The sequence below is a fragment of the Sus scrofa genome, chromosome 6 (genome assembly GCF_054392235.1).
Source record: "Sus scrofa isolate SSC_HxYL_T2T_F1_AM1 chromosome 6, Sscrofa_HxYL_maternal_Yorkshire_Landrace_v2.0, whole genome shotgun sequence".
Taxonomy (NCBI): domain Eukaryota; kingdom Metazoa; phylum Chordata; class Mammalia; order Artiodactyla; family Suidae; genus Sus; species Sus scrofa.
Genome location: NC_139388.1, coordinates 12,833,294 through 12,848,505, shown reverse-complemented (window position 1 = coordinate 12,848,505; position 15,212 = coordinate 12,833,294). Strand labels below are relative to the sequence as shown.

The window sequence follows — 15,212 nt, the reverse complement described above, 5'->3', positions numbered from 1 at the left end:
CCTGGCCTCACTCAGTGGCTTGGGGATCTGGTGTTGGCAAGAGCTGTGCTGTAGGTTGCAGACGCAGCTTGGATCCCTCATTGTTTTGGCTCTGGTGTAGGCCAGCAGATGCAGTTCGGATTCAACCCGTGACCTGGGAACTTCCATATGCTGTGGGTTCGGACCTAAAAAAAAAAATGAAAAGACAGGAGTTCCTATTGTGGCTCAGTGGAACCAAATCTGACTAGTATCTACGAGGAGGCAGGTTCAATCCTTGGCCTTGCTCAATGGGTTAAGGAGCCAGAGTTGCTATGACCTGTGGTATAGGTTGCAGATGCGGCTCAGATCTGGCATTGCTGTGGCTATGGTATAGGCCAGTGGCTACAGCTCTGATTTAACCCCTAGCCTGGGAAACTTCATTTGCCTCAGGTGGTGTGGCCCTAAAAAGACAAAAAAAAAAAAAGAGGAAAGAAAAGAAAAAAAGAAAAGATAACCCACAGATTTGGAGAAAATATTTGCAAATGTATCTCTGACAAAGGACTCAAAAGCAGAAAATACAAAGAAATCTTACAAATCAACAAGAAAAAGTCAGGAGTTCCTGCTGTGGCTCAATTGTAATGAAACTGACTAGTGTCCATAAAGATGCAGGTTCAATCTCTGGCCTTGTTCTGTGGGTTGAGGATCTGGCATTGCTGCAAGCTGTGGTGCAGGTCATAGGTGCAGCCTGGATCCCGTATTGCTATGGCTGTGGTATAGGCCTGTAGCTGCAGCTCTGATTGGACCCCTGGCCCAGGAGTCTCCCATATGCTGCAGGTGTGGCAGTAAAAAGAATAAATAAATAAATAAATAAATAAATAATGGGCAAAGGAGAGTTCTCTGGCAGCTCAGCAGGTTAAGGATCCAGTATTGTCACTGCTCTAGTTTAGTTTGCTGCTGTGGTGTGGGTAAGATCCCCGGCCCGAGAACTTCTGCCTGCTGAGGGTGCCACAAGAAAAAAGGGAGGGGGGCAAAGGATCTGAATATATATTTCTTTAAAGAAGATATACAGGGAGTTCCTGCTGTGGTGCAGTGGGTTAAGGATAATGGCACTATCTCTGTGGAGACTCAGATTTAATAGCTGACCTGGGAATTTTCATATGCTATAGGTGCGGCCAAAAAAAAAAAAAAAAGAGGGGTTCCCGTCGTGGCGCAGTGGTTAACGAATCCGACCAGGAACCATGAGGTTGCGGGTTCAATCCCTGCCCTTGCTCAGTGGGTTAACGATCCGGCGTTGCCATGAGCTGTGGTGTAGGTTGCAGACGCGGCTCGGATCCCGCGTTGCTGTGGCTCTGGCGTAGGCCGGTGGCTACAGCTCCGATTGGACCCCTAGCCTGGGAACCTCCATATGCCGAGGGAGCGGCCCAAGAAATAGCAAAAAGACAAAAGAAAAAAAAGAGATATACAAATGCCCAATAAGTACAGGAAAAGATGCTCAAGATCATTAGTTCTCAGGGAAATGCAAATCAAAATCACACGACGCACTTCTCACCCAGGAGAATGATTACAATGACAAATGTCGGAAAGGGTGTGGATAACTGAAGCACTCACACATTGTTGACGGGAGTTTAAAATGTTACAGATGTTATGTCAACAGTTTGGCAGTTCCTCCCAAGTTAGTTATCCTGTGACCCAGAAATCCCACTCCTAGGTATACCCAAGAGAACTACAAACACACACGTCCACCCAAAAGCTTGTCTATGAATGTTCATAGCAGCGTTATTATTCACATCAGCCAAAACGTTCGATGACCCAAATGCCCGTCGATGGATGAATGGATAAAAAACTGGTATATCCACCCACTGGAATTCAGGAATGAGGGAGTGATCCATGATACAACATGGATGAACCTTGAAAACCTTATGCAGAGTGAAATAAGCCACCTTTTGTATCATTTCATGTAGTCAAATTCTAGAATAGATCTGTGGATGGCAAGGGCTGGAGAAGGTGATGGGGAGTGGCTTCTAACAGGCGTGAGGTTTCTTTTTGCAGGGTGAGGCGTGAGCACAGCCCCCGTCTCCCTCTGCCCCAGCATGCTGTACCTGGCCTGAGGGCTTCCGATTGCTTTCTTTGTTGTTCCCTGTGGAAAACCATTGGCAGTGACATCCAAAGGCTGCTCAGGAACTGCGCTCCAGCTGATGGCTATGAAAAGATAAGATTCTGAGGTTAAGTAACGTCAGAGGTTTTTTGGTTTTTTTTTGGCCTTGTGTCTTTTTAGGGTCACACCCATGGCACATGGAGGTTCCCAGGCTAGGGGTCGAATCGGAGATATAGGTGCCAGCCTATAATCACAGCCACAACAACGCTGGATCCAAGCTATGCCTGTGACATACACCACAGCTCAAGGCAACACTGAGTGAGGCCAGGGATCGAACCCATAACCTCATGGTTCCTAGTTGGATTTGTTTCCGCTGCGCCATGCCAGGAACTCCCGTCAGAGGTATTTTATTTATTTATTTATTTTTTTGTTTTTCTGCCTTTTCTGGGGCCACTCCCGTGGCACATGGAGGTTCCCAGGCTAGGGGTCTAATCGGAGCTGTAGCTGCCGGCCTACACCAGAGCCACAACAATTCGGGATCCGAGCCGCATCTGCAACCTACACCACAGCTCTCGGCAACACCGGAGCCTTAACCCACTGAGCAAGGCCAGGGATCGAACCCACAACCTCATGGTTCCTAGTTGGATTCGTTAACCACTGAGCCATGATGGGAACTCCTGTCAGAGATATTTTAATAAAAATATTTTCCTATCTCTGCAGACTGTGAGAGCTGGTTATGACGTCAGAGACAGTGGCTGCTGCTGCCTGGCCTCCAGAGCACAACAGTAAAAGTAGTTCATGATTCACCATCATCATCATCATAGCTAACGGTCACCACGCGTTTACATGGTGGACACATAGCACATGCATGAAACAGGGTTTCTCATTTAACCTTCATAACAACCCTGAGGAATAAATGATATTCTTACCTGAAGGTGAAGAGACTGAGGCTAAGAGAGGACAAGGTGCCAAGGGTCACATAGAGCATGAACTTGACCCAGCGTGGGTGTCTCCTGAACCCACACTATTGACCGCTCGGGCGATAAACTGCCTTCCCAGGCTGGGAGGAGGCAGCCCCTCCTAGGGACAAGTTACTCCAGGACAAGTGGAACCCGGATCCCTTACCTGCCCCACAAGGAACAAGTCGGCCTGAGCTGTCAGCCTTTTTTGCCTGCACCGCACAGCGGCTTTGTTCAAATAGTATATCTGACTGCTGTATTTTCACTTCTTGAACTCCAAAGCCTTTGGGTAAAGCCGAGATGGTCCGACACCTAAATGTGAGGGGAAATGCACGCAGGTGAGGTTCGTTCCGCAAGAAAGAGAGTACTGAGGACTGTGGACCGCACCGCCATCCACGTCTCAGGGGGAGGCAAAGGCCTTCGGAGGTGTGTGGACTTAGTTATTTAAGGGGCGGATGGCACAGAATGTGGAGACAGAACAGAATCTAGCTGACCCCTATGGCTGGAGGAAGGGCCCTGCCATCACCTTAAAGTGGCAACTATGAACCGAATCACCATCCCTTAGGGACTTTAACACCAAACTCCATTCCTTGTACTGCCTTTGAAAGATTTGAAAACCTTAAGTAGAACCTGTTGGGATCTGCTTCCTAGGGAATCCCTCAATCATGCCAGAAACCAGAATTATCCTATAATATAAAAGCTTCATATTTTTCTCTTGGATATTTCATACAAACCAGATGCCAACAAGAAATAGAGGTACAACTGAGCCGACAACAACTTAAAAGTGTCAGAATCAGGAAAACATGGAAAACAGAGAAAATGTCTTGGGCACATTGCCTAGGGTTGCCTTTTTACCCCTTAACATCTTTATTGGTATATAGTTTATATACCATAAAATTCACACCTTTTTTTTGTGGCCAAGGCATGTGGAAATTCCAGGGCCAGGGACTGAACCCATGTCATAGCAGTGATCTGAGCCACTGTGGTGACAATGCTGGATCCTTAAACTGCTGTGCCACAGCGGGAACTCCTTGTGTACAATTTTTATGTGGATATTTCTACTAATTCCGGGTCATATCCCGGGGCTGCTTCCTAGAGTTGCTTTAGGAGCAGTATATGTGACAAGGGCCCACGGGCTTCTCCAGGCTACGGCTAATTCTGCCCTACGTTACTACAGCATTAATCAGGTTTGGCTGCCCTTCTTCAGGGAGATCACACTTCAACACTAATGTTGGAGGGTTTTTAAACATAGTAATATATGCACACTGCATAAAAATTAGAAAATAGAGTACATACAAAGAAGAGAAAACCACATAACACCACAAGTTAGAGGTAATCCCATCAATACCTTGGTGTGTATCCTTCTACAATGTTTTTCTATGTGCATATACTTTAAGGCAAGAATGAACTAATTTTATCTTCTAAATTGCTCTTTATGAGCATCTTTTTTTTATTATTATTTTTTATTTATTTTTATTTTTTTTTAGGCCCTCACCTGCGGCATATGGAAGTTCTCAAGCTAGGGGTCAAATCGGAGCTACAGCTGCCGGCCTACACCACAGCCACGTCTGTGACCTGCACCACAGCTCATGGCAATGTCGGATCCTTAACCCACTGAGCAAGGCCAGGGATCAAACCCGAGTCTTCATGGATCCTAGTTGGAGTCATTAACCACTGAGCCACAAAGGGAACTCAATGAGCATCTTTCTTCCCATGTTATATATTCATCAATATTAGTTGTAACAAAAATCACAATTGTTGAAGTTTTCTTGTGGTGCAGTGGGTTGGGAATCCAGTGTGGTCACTGCAGCGGCTTGGGTTGATGCTGTGGCGATGGTTCCATCCCTGGCCCAGGAACTTCCACATGCTTCAGGTTTGGCCAAAAAAAACCAAACAAACCAAAAAATCACAATCTTCTATTGCTAATCATTTCTTTTTTTTTTCTTTGTCCTCTCTTTTTTTTAAATAAGTTCACTCAAAGCTAAATATTTCAGCACTTAATTATTTCCTTATGACAGTTCTCAAGTCTTTGTATGTATATATGCATGTGTGTCCAAGACTTTTTTTGTGTGTGCTTTTTAGGGCCCCACTTGAAGCATATGAAGTTCCCAGGCTAGGGGTCGAATTGGAGCTACAGCTGCCAGCCCACACCACAGCCACAGCAATGCCAGATCTGAGCTGCGTCTGCGACCTACACCATAGCTCATGGCAACGCCGGATCCTTAACCCACTCACTGAGCGAGGACAGGGGTCAAACCTGCATCTTCGTGGATACTAGTCAGATTCGTTCCCACTGTGCCCCAGTGGGAGCTTCTGTCCAAGGCTTTTTGGACAAATGCTCAGACTGCTTCTTGGAGAGACTTCCCTCCCTGCTCTCTTACCTTCTAATCAGTGCTCTCTGCATGGCCTCCTGGCTGTACGGGCACTTCCCAATGACCACGGCTGACAGGTAGACAGGCTCTTCCAGGAAGTGCATCAGCAGTGCCCCTTGGCATCCAAGAACGTTCCACCGTGCCAACTTGTCACTGCAGGACATGGAGCAAGTCCTGTCTCCTCGGCCTGGCTTCATGCGGAGCAGCCCTACCTGGTGATACGCAGCACCAGGCCCTCCCAAGTCACCAGCTTCTCCAGGCACACACTTAGCTCCAGTTCTGTAAATGTCCACCACTTTGGCACCACTGTGGGCCATTCCAGGGACGGTGGCCAGTTCCTCTGCAGTGAGATGAGAGCTGTTGACATCTGGTGGGACTGGGCCACTTTCCTGATAGTCAAAACTCTGATGGTGAGTCATACCATCAGGAGGCCCCGGCTCAAGCCTCGTCTTTTTGGTCCCAGGACTATCTGGGTCTTCACATTTCCTTTTACCTTCGGGGGCTTTTAGGTTATTATTGGCTTCTGCTGATGGGTTATTGGCCCAATCTCTGCTGACAGGACAGCAAGGCTGATCTTCAGACTCAAGCATTGGAATGATGGAGGCATCGCCACCTGCACGAGAAGAAACCCCTTAAACCAGTGGTTCTCCAAGTGGCCCCCAGACCAGCCACATCGGTATCCCCTGGGAACTCGTTAGAAATACAGATTTTGGGAGTTCCCGTCGTGGTGCAGTGGTTAACAAATCTGACTAGGAACCATGAGGTTGCAGGTTCAATCCCTGATCTTGCTCAGTGGGTTAAGGATCTGGTGTTGCTGTGAGCTGTGGTGTAGGTCGCAGACGCGGCTCCGATCCTGTGTTGCTGTGGCTCTGGCGTAGGCTGGCGGCTACAGCTCCGATTCGACCCCTAGCCTGGGAACCTCCATATGCCATGGGAGTGGCCCTAGAAAAGGCAAAAAGACAAAAATAAATAAATAAATAAATAAAAATAAATAAATAAAATTTAAAAAAAAAAAGAAAGAAATACAGATTTTGGAGTTCCCATTGTGGCTCAGCTGGCTAAGAATCCAACCAGTTTCAATAAAGATGTGGTTTCAAACTCTGGCCCTGATCAGTGGGTTAAGGATTCAGCATTGCTGTGAGCTGTGGTATAGGTCACAGCTTGGATCTCATGTGGCTGTGGCTGTGGTGTAGATTGGCAGCTATAGCTCCATTTGACCCCTAGCCTGGGAACTTCCATATGCCTTGGGTGCCCTAAAAAGCAAAAAATATATATATGTGTGTGTGTGTATGTATATAAAAAATAGACAAATTTCCTCTCAGAGTTCCTGCTGTGGCTCAGTGGGTTAAGGACCTGATATTGTCTCTGTAAGGATGCAGGTTCAATCCCTGGCCTTGTTCAGTGGGTTAAGGATCCAGTTTTGTTGAGAGCTGCCAGGTCGGTCGCAGGTGCAGCTTGGATCCAGTATTGCCGTGGCTATGGCAGAGATCCCAGCTGCATCTCTGATTTGACCCTTAGCCTGAAAACTTCCATATGCTGCAGGTGTGGCTGTAAAAAGAAAAAAAAAAAAAAAGAATCCTGTGGGGCTGTTGCCAAAGACCTCATCCAAGACCCAGTGAGTTCGACTCTCCCAGGGGGAGAAGTCTTGAAAACTGAACAGTTTAACAAAAATCCCAGGTGATTCTTATCACAGGAAGTTTTGGAAACACTGGTTTAGACCAGGTTTCTCAACCTCCACACTGACATTTTGGGCCAGGTAATTCTTGCCACGGGGACTGTCCTGTCTATTACACGATGTTGGGCAGCCTCCCTGGTCTCTGCCTTCTAGATCCCCCCACTGCATGTGACACCAAAACGTCTGCAGAGCTTGCCAAACGTCCCCCGGGGAGCAAAATCGCCCTGAGTTGAGAACCTCTGGATTAAAATGAGCGAGGTTTCCCAAGTGCCTTTTGTGCAATGTTATCCCATCAGATGCCTTGGAAAACAAAAGTGGGTGGTTGATTTCATAGTTGAATGAGTTTGGCAAATAATGCTCACAATTTCTCCATCTTGGAGGTTTACGTGCACATCTTCACGGAAAAGACTCTCAGTCAGCGACACAACTGCCGTTTCCCTGTGCTTGTTCAGAGATTTCTGACCTACTCTGTGTCTACAGAGACGCTGAGAAAACCAGGTATCAGTAAAAGGCAGCTTCCCCTTGAGAAGGGAGCTACTTCTTCAAACTCTAACATGATGCGCGTTGCTTTTCTAAAGTCATGCATCTGCGGCCTTTATAATCTAAGAGTGAGAAAGGCAAGAGATGCAGAAGTGGGAGTGTTGTCAGAGAGGCGGCTGGCGGGCTTCCAGAGACCTCCCGAGGTGACAGTGACTTTGGAGAATTCGCCGGGGCCCACCTCCCACCCTGAAGCTCGGCGATGTGATCTTGACGGTTTCCTGAACTCGAAAGGCTGACTCACGCTGCTACAACTCCCAAGGACGTGTCTGAGGTAGCGAACTCAGGCACCGTCTTATCAATAAGTAATGAGGAATAAACGCCCAGGGAGCTAGACAGGCACATTGCAAACCAGGGGTGGACATCAGACTGGAAAAGATTAGCCATGGCCCAGGGAGTGAGTGCGATGGATCTAGATTTTGATTTCACAGACCAGTAACATTTCCAGAAAATTTTAAGATCAAGAGAGGATTGCTGACTTTTTATTCCCTCAAGTAAGGTCCTTAAAACTCTCATTAGTCATTATTTAAAAGATACATCAGAGTTCCCGCTGTGGCTCAGCGGAAATGAATCTGACCAGTATCCACAAGGACGAAGGTTCGATCCCTGGCCTTGCTCAGTGGATTAGGGATCCGGCGTTGCCGTGAGCTGTGGTGTAGGTCGCAGACGTGGCTCTGATCTGGCTTTGCTGCGGCTGTGGCATAGGCTGGAGGCCACAGCTCCAATTAGACCCCTAGCTGGGAACTTCCATATGCCTCGGGCACAGCCCTGAAAAGACAAAAAAAAAAAAATTAATCTCATAACCTTAAAATCTAAAGAAATAGCTTTTTGTTTTGCTCTTTTTTGGGGGGCTGCACCCGCCACATATGGGGATTCCCAGGCTAAGGGTCAAATCGGAGCTACAGCTGCCCACCTATGCCACAGCAACGCCAGATCCAAGCCACGTCTTCGACCAACACCACAGCTCACGGCAACGTCGGATCCTTAACCCACCGAGAGGCCAGGGAACCCACATCCTCACTGATACTAGTTGGATTCATTTCTGCTGTGCCACAACAGGAACTCCCAATTTATTATGTTTTTTATCTGAATTATGATCTTCGATTATTGTCTTGTAAGAGTGATTTCCCACCTGCTCTAATTGCATATGCTAGTTTTAAAGTTTAATACTCAGGAGAAAAATCTTATATCCTTATTTCAAACGTTTAGGGTGGAGAAATTTTATGACCATCCTTGAGTTGTTGTCTACTGAGGGTAGAAATTTTTCTCAGTTTTCAAGACAGAAAGACAAAGGACAGAAATGATTTCCTTGGCCAGGTCTGATCTTGCTGCCTAATGCATCCACGGCACCTGAACATCCCCTTATAACTCACCAAAATTTACCTCAACAACCACTGTCTACATCTCCTAGGAAAAGGTAAGTGAGGGACCAGTTTTTGTTTTTTTTTTTTGGCTGAGCCTGCGGCATGTGGAAGTTCCTAGGCCAGGGACTGAACCCATGCCATAGCAGCGACTGAGCCAGCACAGTGACACCACCAGCTCCTTAATCCCCTGCACCACAAGGAAGGCCACAAGGGACCAGCCTCACTCAGTGCTACACACCCAGTATACCACATGTGCCTGATGAGTAGCAGAAAATATATGCTGACCGAGTGAAACGAGTTTCAGGAAAAATCACTACAGAACTCAGGGCTTCGGACTTCTAGGCCCTAGTGTTGGTTCCAGGCTTTGTGAGGTTTCAACTCTGAGCTTCCTTAATCGGACTGGGAACTGAGAACTGAATAAATGTTACGAGTGAAGCTTCCCCCACTTTCCCTTGTACAAAAGTGATTAGACACACTGGCCTGTTCACAAAAAGGCCTTGTTACTGGTTGTAGCTACACTTCAGCCAATTTTTTTTTTTTTTTTTTTGAGAAATCTATCTATGGGTAAGACAACAATAAGGAAGTAGACACTGTCACATGAATCCAAAGACTCGAATATACTTACAGGGTGTATGGCTGGAGAAAAACACAAACAAGGTGTCTGGTCTGAGTTTCCACAGTCCTCTCTGAGTTCCTGGGACAAAGATGCTACCCTCCTTCAGAGTGACCGCCAAGTGCAGCTGATGGAGGAGGTACCTAATGGGATGTAGGAGGCCATCAGAATGAACAACCAGTCTCTGCGGTAAAGGGAGAGACTCTGGCTGGGTGATTACTAAGAAGCAAATATTCTAGATCAATGGGACTGGGAGCAGTTTTGAACTAGGAGAACGGTTTAGACCAGTGACTCTCAAAGTGTGGCCCTTGAACCAGTCGCATTAGTATTAGCTGGAATTTACTAGAAAGGCAACTTCTCAGTTTCCACCTGGACCTGCTGAATCTGAATCTCGGGGGGTGGGCCCGGCAATGTGGGTTTTAACAAACCCTATGGTTGATTCTGACGCACAATCAAGTATGAGAACCACTGTCTAGACCAGCACTATTTTAAGTGTGGTTCAGAAACAGATGTAATCAGTAACATCTGGGAGTGTGTTAGACATGCAAGAGTTCCTGCTGTGGTACAGTGGGCTAAGGATCAGGCATTGCCAGAGCTGTGGCGTAGGTCCGAGCTGTGGCTTGGATTTGATCCCTTGCCCGGGAACTTCCATTTGCTGCCTGTGAGGCCAAAAAAGAAAAAAAAAAAAAAAAAAGAAATGCAAATTCTGGGGCCCCTACCCAAATGAGACTCTGGGGATGTGTTTTTACCTCTGGAAACTTCTTCTGGCTATGACCTCGGCATGGCTATCATTGAGGATGTCTCCTGTGGCAAAGACAGGACACTAATGAAGACATATGGAAACTGAAGAGGCCCTGGTTCCTAGAAGCACAACGCAGCAGCTCCTCCAGCATCTAGAATGACCACACAGAGCCCCTGGAGGGCTTTGCCACAGAGTATCACCATCACTAATGGCAAAGCATTTGCAGCAGGGTTTCCTCACCTCTGCACTACTGACATTCTGGGTTGAAAAATCCTTTGTTGTAGGGGGGCTCTATCCTGTGCGTCATAGGATGTTTAGCAGCATTCCTGGCCTCTACTCGCTACATACCAGCAGCATACGCCCCTCTCCCCAGTTTTGACGATCAAAAATATCTCCAGACATTGCCAAATAGCCTCTGGGGGCAAAATCTCCCCTAGCTGAGAACTTCTGATTTATAGGGAAATCTTTATCTGGAGGATAGGGGTCCAGATCTTTTGTACCCTGGAACCAAACTTGTGCTTATGGTAATACAATTCCATCAAATTCAATCAACTCTCGTCCTGGAACAGCTTCCTCATAACCAGGAGGCGAGGCTAGGAAAATAAGGGAAGCAAACTGGAGCAGGAATCTGTTAAACGGCATCGATGAAGGCAAAGATGCCAGACTCCTAAGGGTTTTCCACAGTCTTTCAGAATTTTCACTTAATTCAAGATCGCTTTGTGGGGTTTTAGATGTGATACGGAATGGTTAAGCCCAGGGAACTTTGGGCTTGAGCATGAAAAGACTGGCCAACTTCCAATCCACTCAGAAAGATGTTCCTGGCAGCCTTTGCTTCCACAGCTTATTTCCATTCTCTAAATGAGTTCATCCTTCCAACTGGAGTGACAGCCCGTGGGAACCAAAGGTGAGCCAGCTCAGCGATACAGCCCCTTTGCTCTGACAAGAAGAGGAGTGGGTGACACAGCCACCACGTTCGAAAGTTCCCTAACAGGCCCTGTTTAGACCCCATCTGGGCTTACCGCTCTTCCTCATTTTGGACTGGCCTATGCATTTGGTTCCTGTTCCCATTGAGACAACTTCTTTTGTCACTGAGGGGAAAAAAACAAATCAAGTGAGCTCTCGGAATCTGAATGGTCGGCAGGTTTAGCAAGACCTCACCTTCCTCCTGAGGGTTCTCGGGTCAGTTGGCTAACCCACCTGAGGACTGGAGTTCCAGCAGGGCCATCTCTGGCCACCAGTGGTACCACGCCACCTGGCGGGGAGCAGCGGAACCATCACCGAGGTTTACATCCAGCCACCAAAGGGCCTACCACCCCTGACAGGGAAAGGGAGCGTTGCCGGGGAGAAAAGGTCTCACCTTGCACGGGTCTGTCAGGGCAGTCGCAGACCTGGTCAGCTGCAGGTTGTATCTTCACCACGGCTGCGAGCAGCGTCCACTCACGGTTGGGCTCAGGCTTCCCTTGCTTGGGCAGCCTGCTCCCATAGTGCTCGTAACACAGCCGTGCAATCTCATCCGCCGTCCACATGGTGTGAGCTAGTGCTGAGGCCCTGAGCAAAACCCAGAACCGTCAGGACAGAAAGAAGCAATGCAAGATGCTACAGTCCCCGCACCAGTGCTTCAACAGGCATGCAGATGTAGCCCATCCACCATCATACTGAGGCTTCTCTTAGGAACTCAGTATACTGTTTCCTATTACCTCTCTGCCCCTTTTTCATCTTTAACGAAAAGATCGAAGAAACTACTCAAAAGGAAAGCATAGGAGGGAGAAGGCTCCTTGCTACTCCAATTTTCATTTGGAAACAGCATGGAAAAGGCTGCAGACCTCAACTTGCTTTGGATGGAACCTCACCAAAGTTTATCTTTCTGGGGAGAAAGAGCTTTTCCATCTTTTTTTTTTTTTTTTCCAGAAAGTTTTTTTCTCTCCTTTCCCCCACAGCAGGTTGGTTCTTTAGCTCTCTCCAGTAACTCTCTACTGGTGCCCCCATCAGGAAAGCAACACTTTAATTTCTCTTACCTATTATGACATAAAGGGGAGAAGTGACAGAGCCTAGAGGTTTCTCACCAGTCAAGTGTTCTTAGAGTGAGGACTTTGGAACGACCCTTTCTGGATTCTAACCCTGTTATTTTTTTCTACAAATTAACTGTGCAATATTGGGTAGATTACTTAACCTCCTCTGGGTCTGTTTCCTCATGTGCTAAAATAGAGACAGGAGTTTTCGCTGTGGCAGAGAGTAAGAACCTGATTGCAGCAGCTCGGGCTGATGTGGAGGTGCGAGTTTGATCCCCAGTCTGGCACAGTGGGTTAAAGGATCTGGAATTGCTGCAAATGTGCAGGTCAAAGCTTTGGCTTGGATTCAACTCTTGGCCTGGGAACTTCCATATGAACAGGTGTGGACATTAAAAAAAAGAAACAGGAGTTCCCATCGTGGCGCAGTGGTTAACGAATCCGACTAGGAACCATGAGGTTGCGGGTTCGGTCCCTGCCCTTGCTCAGTGGGTTAAGGATCCGGCGTTGCCGTGGCTCTGGTGTAGGCCGGTGGCTACAGCTCCGATTCGACCTCTAGCCTGGGAACCTCCATATGCCGCGGGAGCGGCCCAAGAAATAGCAAAAAGACAAAAAAAAAAAAAAAAAAGAAACAGAGACAGTAGCACTGGAGTTATCAAGGGGCTTAAAATTTATAAAAAGCAATTGGTCACAAAATTGTAAATCAACTATACTTTAATAAAAATTTTTAAAAAGCAATTACAGAGTTCCCATTGTGGCTCAGTGGTGGGGAACCCAACTAGTATCCATGAGGACAAGGGTTCGATCCGGGCCCTGCTCAGTAGTTTAAGGATCCGGCGTTGCCGTGAACTGTGGTGTAGGTCACAGATGTGTCTCAGATCTGGTGTTGCTGTGGCTGTGGTGTAGGCTGGCAGCTGCAGTTCCGATTTGACCCCTAGCTTGGGAAATTCCATATGCCTTGGCTGTGGCCCTAAGAATACAAACAAACAACAAACAAAAAGAGCAACTGGTACAATGTTGAGCATAATTAATAGCAACTGAGATTTTATTTTTATTTTTGGCTACACCCACAGCATGTAAAGTTCCTGGGCCAGGGGTGGAAGCCGTGCCACAGCAGCGACCCAAGCTGCTGCAATGACAACACCAGATCCTTAACCCCCTCTGCCACAAGGGAACTCTTCAACTGAGATTAATCTTACAAAAAAGAACATTTGATTTTCCTGACTGCTTTGCCTTGAGCTCCTTGAAAGGCAGTGAAAAAGTAATGGACACATAAAACCAGAAAGCAGAGCTGACCTAAAAGAGGTCTAGAATAGTTCGATAGAAACTTTCCCACTCTTGACTCTACTGATGCTCATTCAATGACTTCATTTGGATTCAAATATATGAAAAGATTCTTAGGAGAAAATGAGATCAGATGGCGATGGACAAAGTCAAGTGTTTAAAAAAAAAAAAAAGGCTCTGTTGAGCCATAGTGTATATAGCAGACAAATGATTTATCTACAAGGAGCCCCTTGCTCCTATCCTGTTAAACTAATTAAACAAGGAGGCCATCAGACTGAAGAGACTCTAATGCTGTGGTGGTCTATCTAAGCAAACCAAGATCTAAACAATTTCTTTTCTTGCTTCTGCACTTATGCTACATCAGTTTCTACCTTGGCTCCTGTCTGCAGAGGGCTCCTAACTACTTCCACTTAGCTTGTGCCTGATTGGAAAGGATTTTTGCTCAAATAAACTCATAAAAGTTCTAATATGCCTCAGTTTATAATTTACCAGTTCGGATGTGCAGGCCTGTTATTTCAATAAATGGTCACGGTAAATCAGACCACAGTGATTTAAAACAAGAATCCGGAAGGCACTGACATAAATTACGACTTTAAAGTCAGAGAACCAGCCTAAGTCTTGTATCTCTCTGAGCAAAAGAAAAGCATGGGCGAGCCCAGAATCCTCCATTTAGAAGGGATTTCTCTCTCATTTCAGGGGCAGAGGGGACATACAAGGCAGTATACTTTATGAAGGCAGATACTCTGGCACCAAACTGAAATTAAACCAGAGGCACGCATCACAAATCATAACAGCCAAAGACAACTTGCTAGAAGAAACGCTGACTCCCTACGATACAGCGGCTCAAAACTGTATCACCACCTTATTCAGAGTTGAGTCTGGAGGAGCGTGCCCAGTAGCGGAAATGAATAAATGTTTTGCTGTACTGCGTCCACTATTCTCTCCTAGAACTTGAATAATTTCTTCATATGAAACAACAGTTTAGTTAGACATGCACTTCTTTGCCCACGAGGCGGCATGTTTTAACAGCGGCAAAAAGTTTAAAAACCCACTTCCTTTTGAAAGAAAATTCAAGTCCGGAAGGCTGTCTGGGGAAAAGGCTTTAGCGAGGTTGGAAGGGACGCCTACTTTCCTTAGCCTCCCCTCCTCAACACCCTCCAGAGGCCCAGGGAGAGGCCCATTCGGCCAGGTATGGGTAACTCCAGGCCCGCGCAGCAGGGACAACGTGCACGCCTGCCCGCTTGAGTTATGCGGAATGCAACCCCCGGGTCACGCGCCCCGCGCTCGTCCGCAGCAGTCGCAGTCGGCGCAGGGATGTCAGCATGAAAGGAGCCGCATTTTCCCACCAGACACGCCGCTGGGTGCGGGGGAAGGTTCGCAACATCCACTTCCCACACAAAAAGGGGTCGAGAAAGTCAGACCTACAGCATCTTCCCCGGGAGCCCCAGGGCCCTCCCTATCATGTGCGCCCTCGGCCCCACGACCGCAACCGCTCACGGACACCGCCCTCCCACCTCCTCGACACGCGCTCTCGAAGGGAGGAAGAAGGCCGCGCGGCGCAGCGGACGTGACGTCACAATGAGGCGGCCCTTCCAAGCCTGTTCCCG

At 47.3% G+C, this 15,212-nt stretch overlaps 1 protein-coding gene across 15 annotated transcripts in view; it reads right to left on the bottom strand.

Annotated features, from left to right (window-relative positions):
- ADAT1 (adenosine deaminase tRNA specific 1) overlaps positions 1–15,160 on the bottom strand; it is a 33,183-nt gene extending 18,023 nt beyond the window's left edge. For 3 of the 15 annotated variants that reach the window (XM_084959562.1, XM_021093767.2, XM_005664333.4), the window contains exons 1-8: positions 15,031–15,160; positions 11,673–11,863; positions 11,335–11,403; positions 10,323–10,377; positions 9,586–9,716; positions 5,394–5,997; positions 3,179–3,324; positions 2,058–2,157 (exon numbers count right to left, since the gene is read on the bottom strand). In XM_084959562.1, coding sequence (XP_084815688.1) covers positions 2,058–2,157; positions 3,179–3,324; positions 5,394–5,997; positions 9,586–9,716; positions 10,323–10,377; positions 11,335–11,403; positions 11,673–11,863; positions 15,031–15,068 — 1,334 coding nt within the window. In that variant the 5' untranslated portion in view covers positions 15,069–15,160. Of the gene's footprint in view, positions 1–2,057; positions 2,158–3,178; positions 3,325–5,393; positions 5,998–9,585; positions 9,717–10,322; positions 10,378–11,334; positions 11,404–11,672; positions 11,864–12,165; positions 12,292–12,330 lie in introns of those variants that run through there. The other 12 variants (XM_084959563.1, XM_021093768.2, XM_005664335.4 and 9 more) reach the window with 9 other exon arrangements.
- Positions 15,161–15,212: the final 52 nt, after the last annotated feature.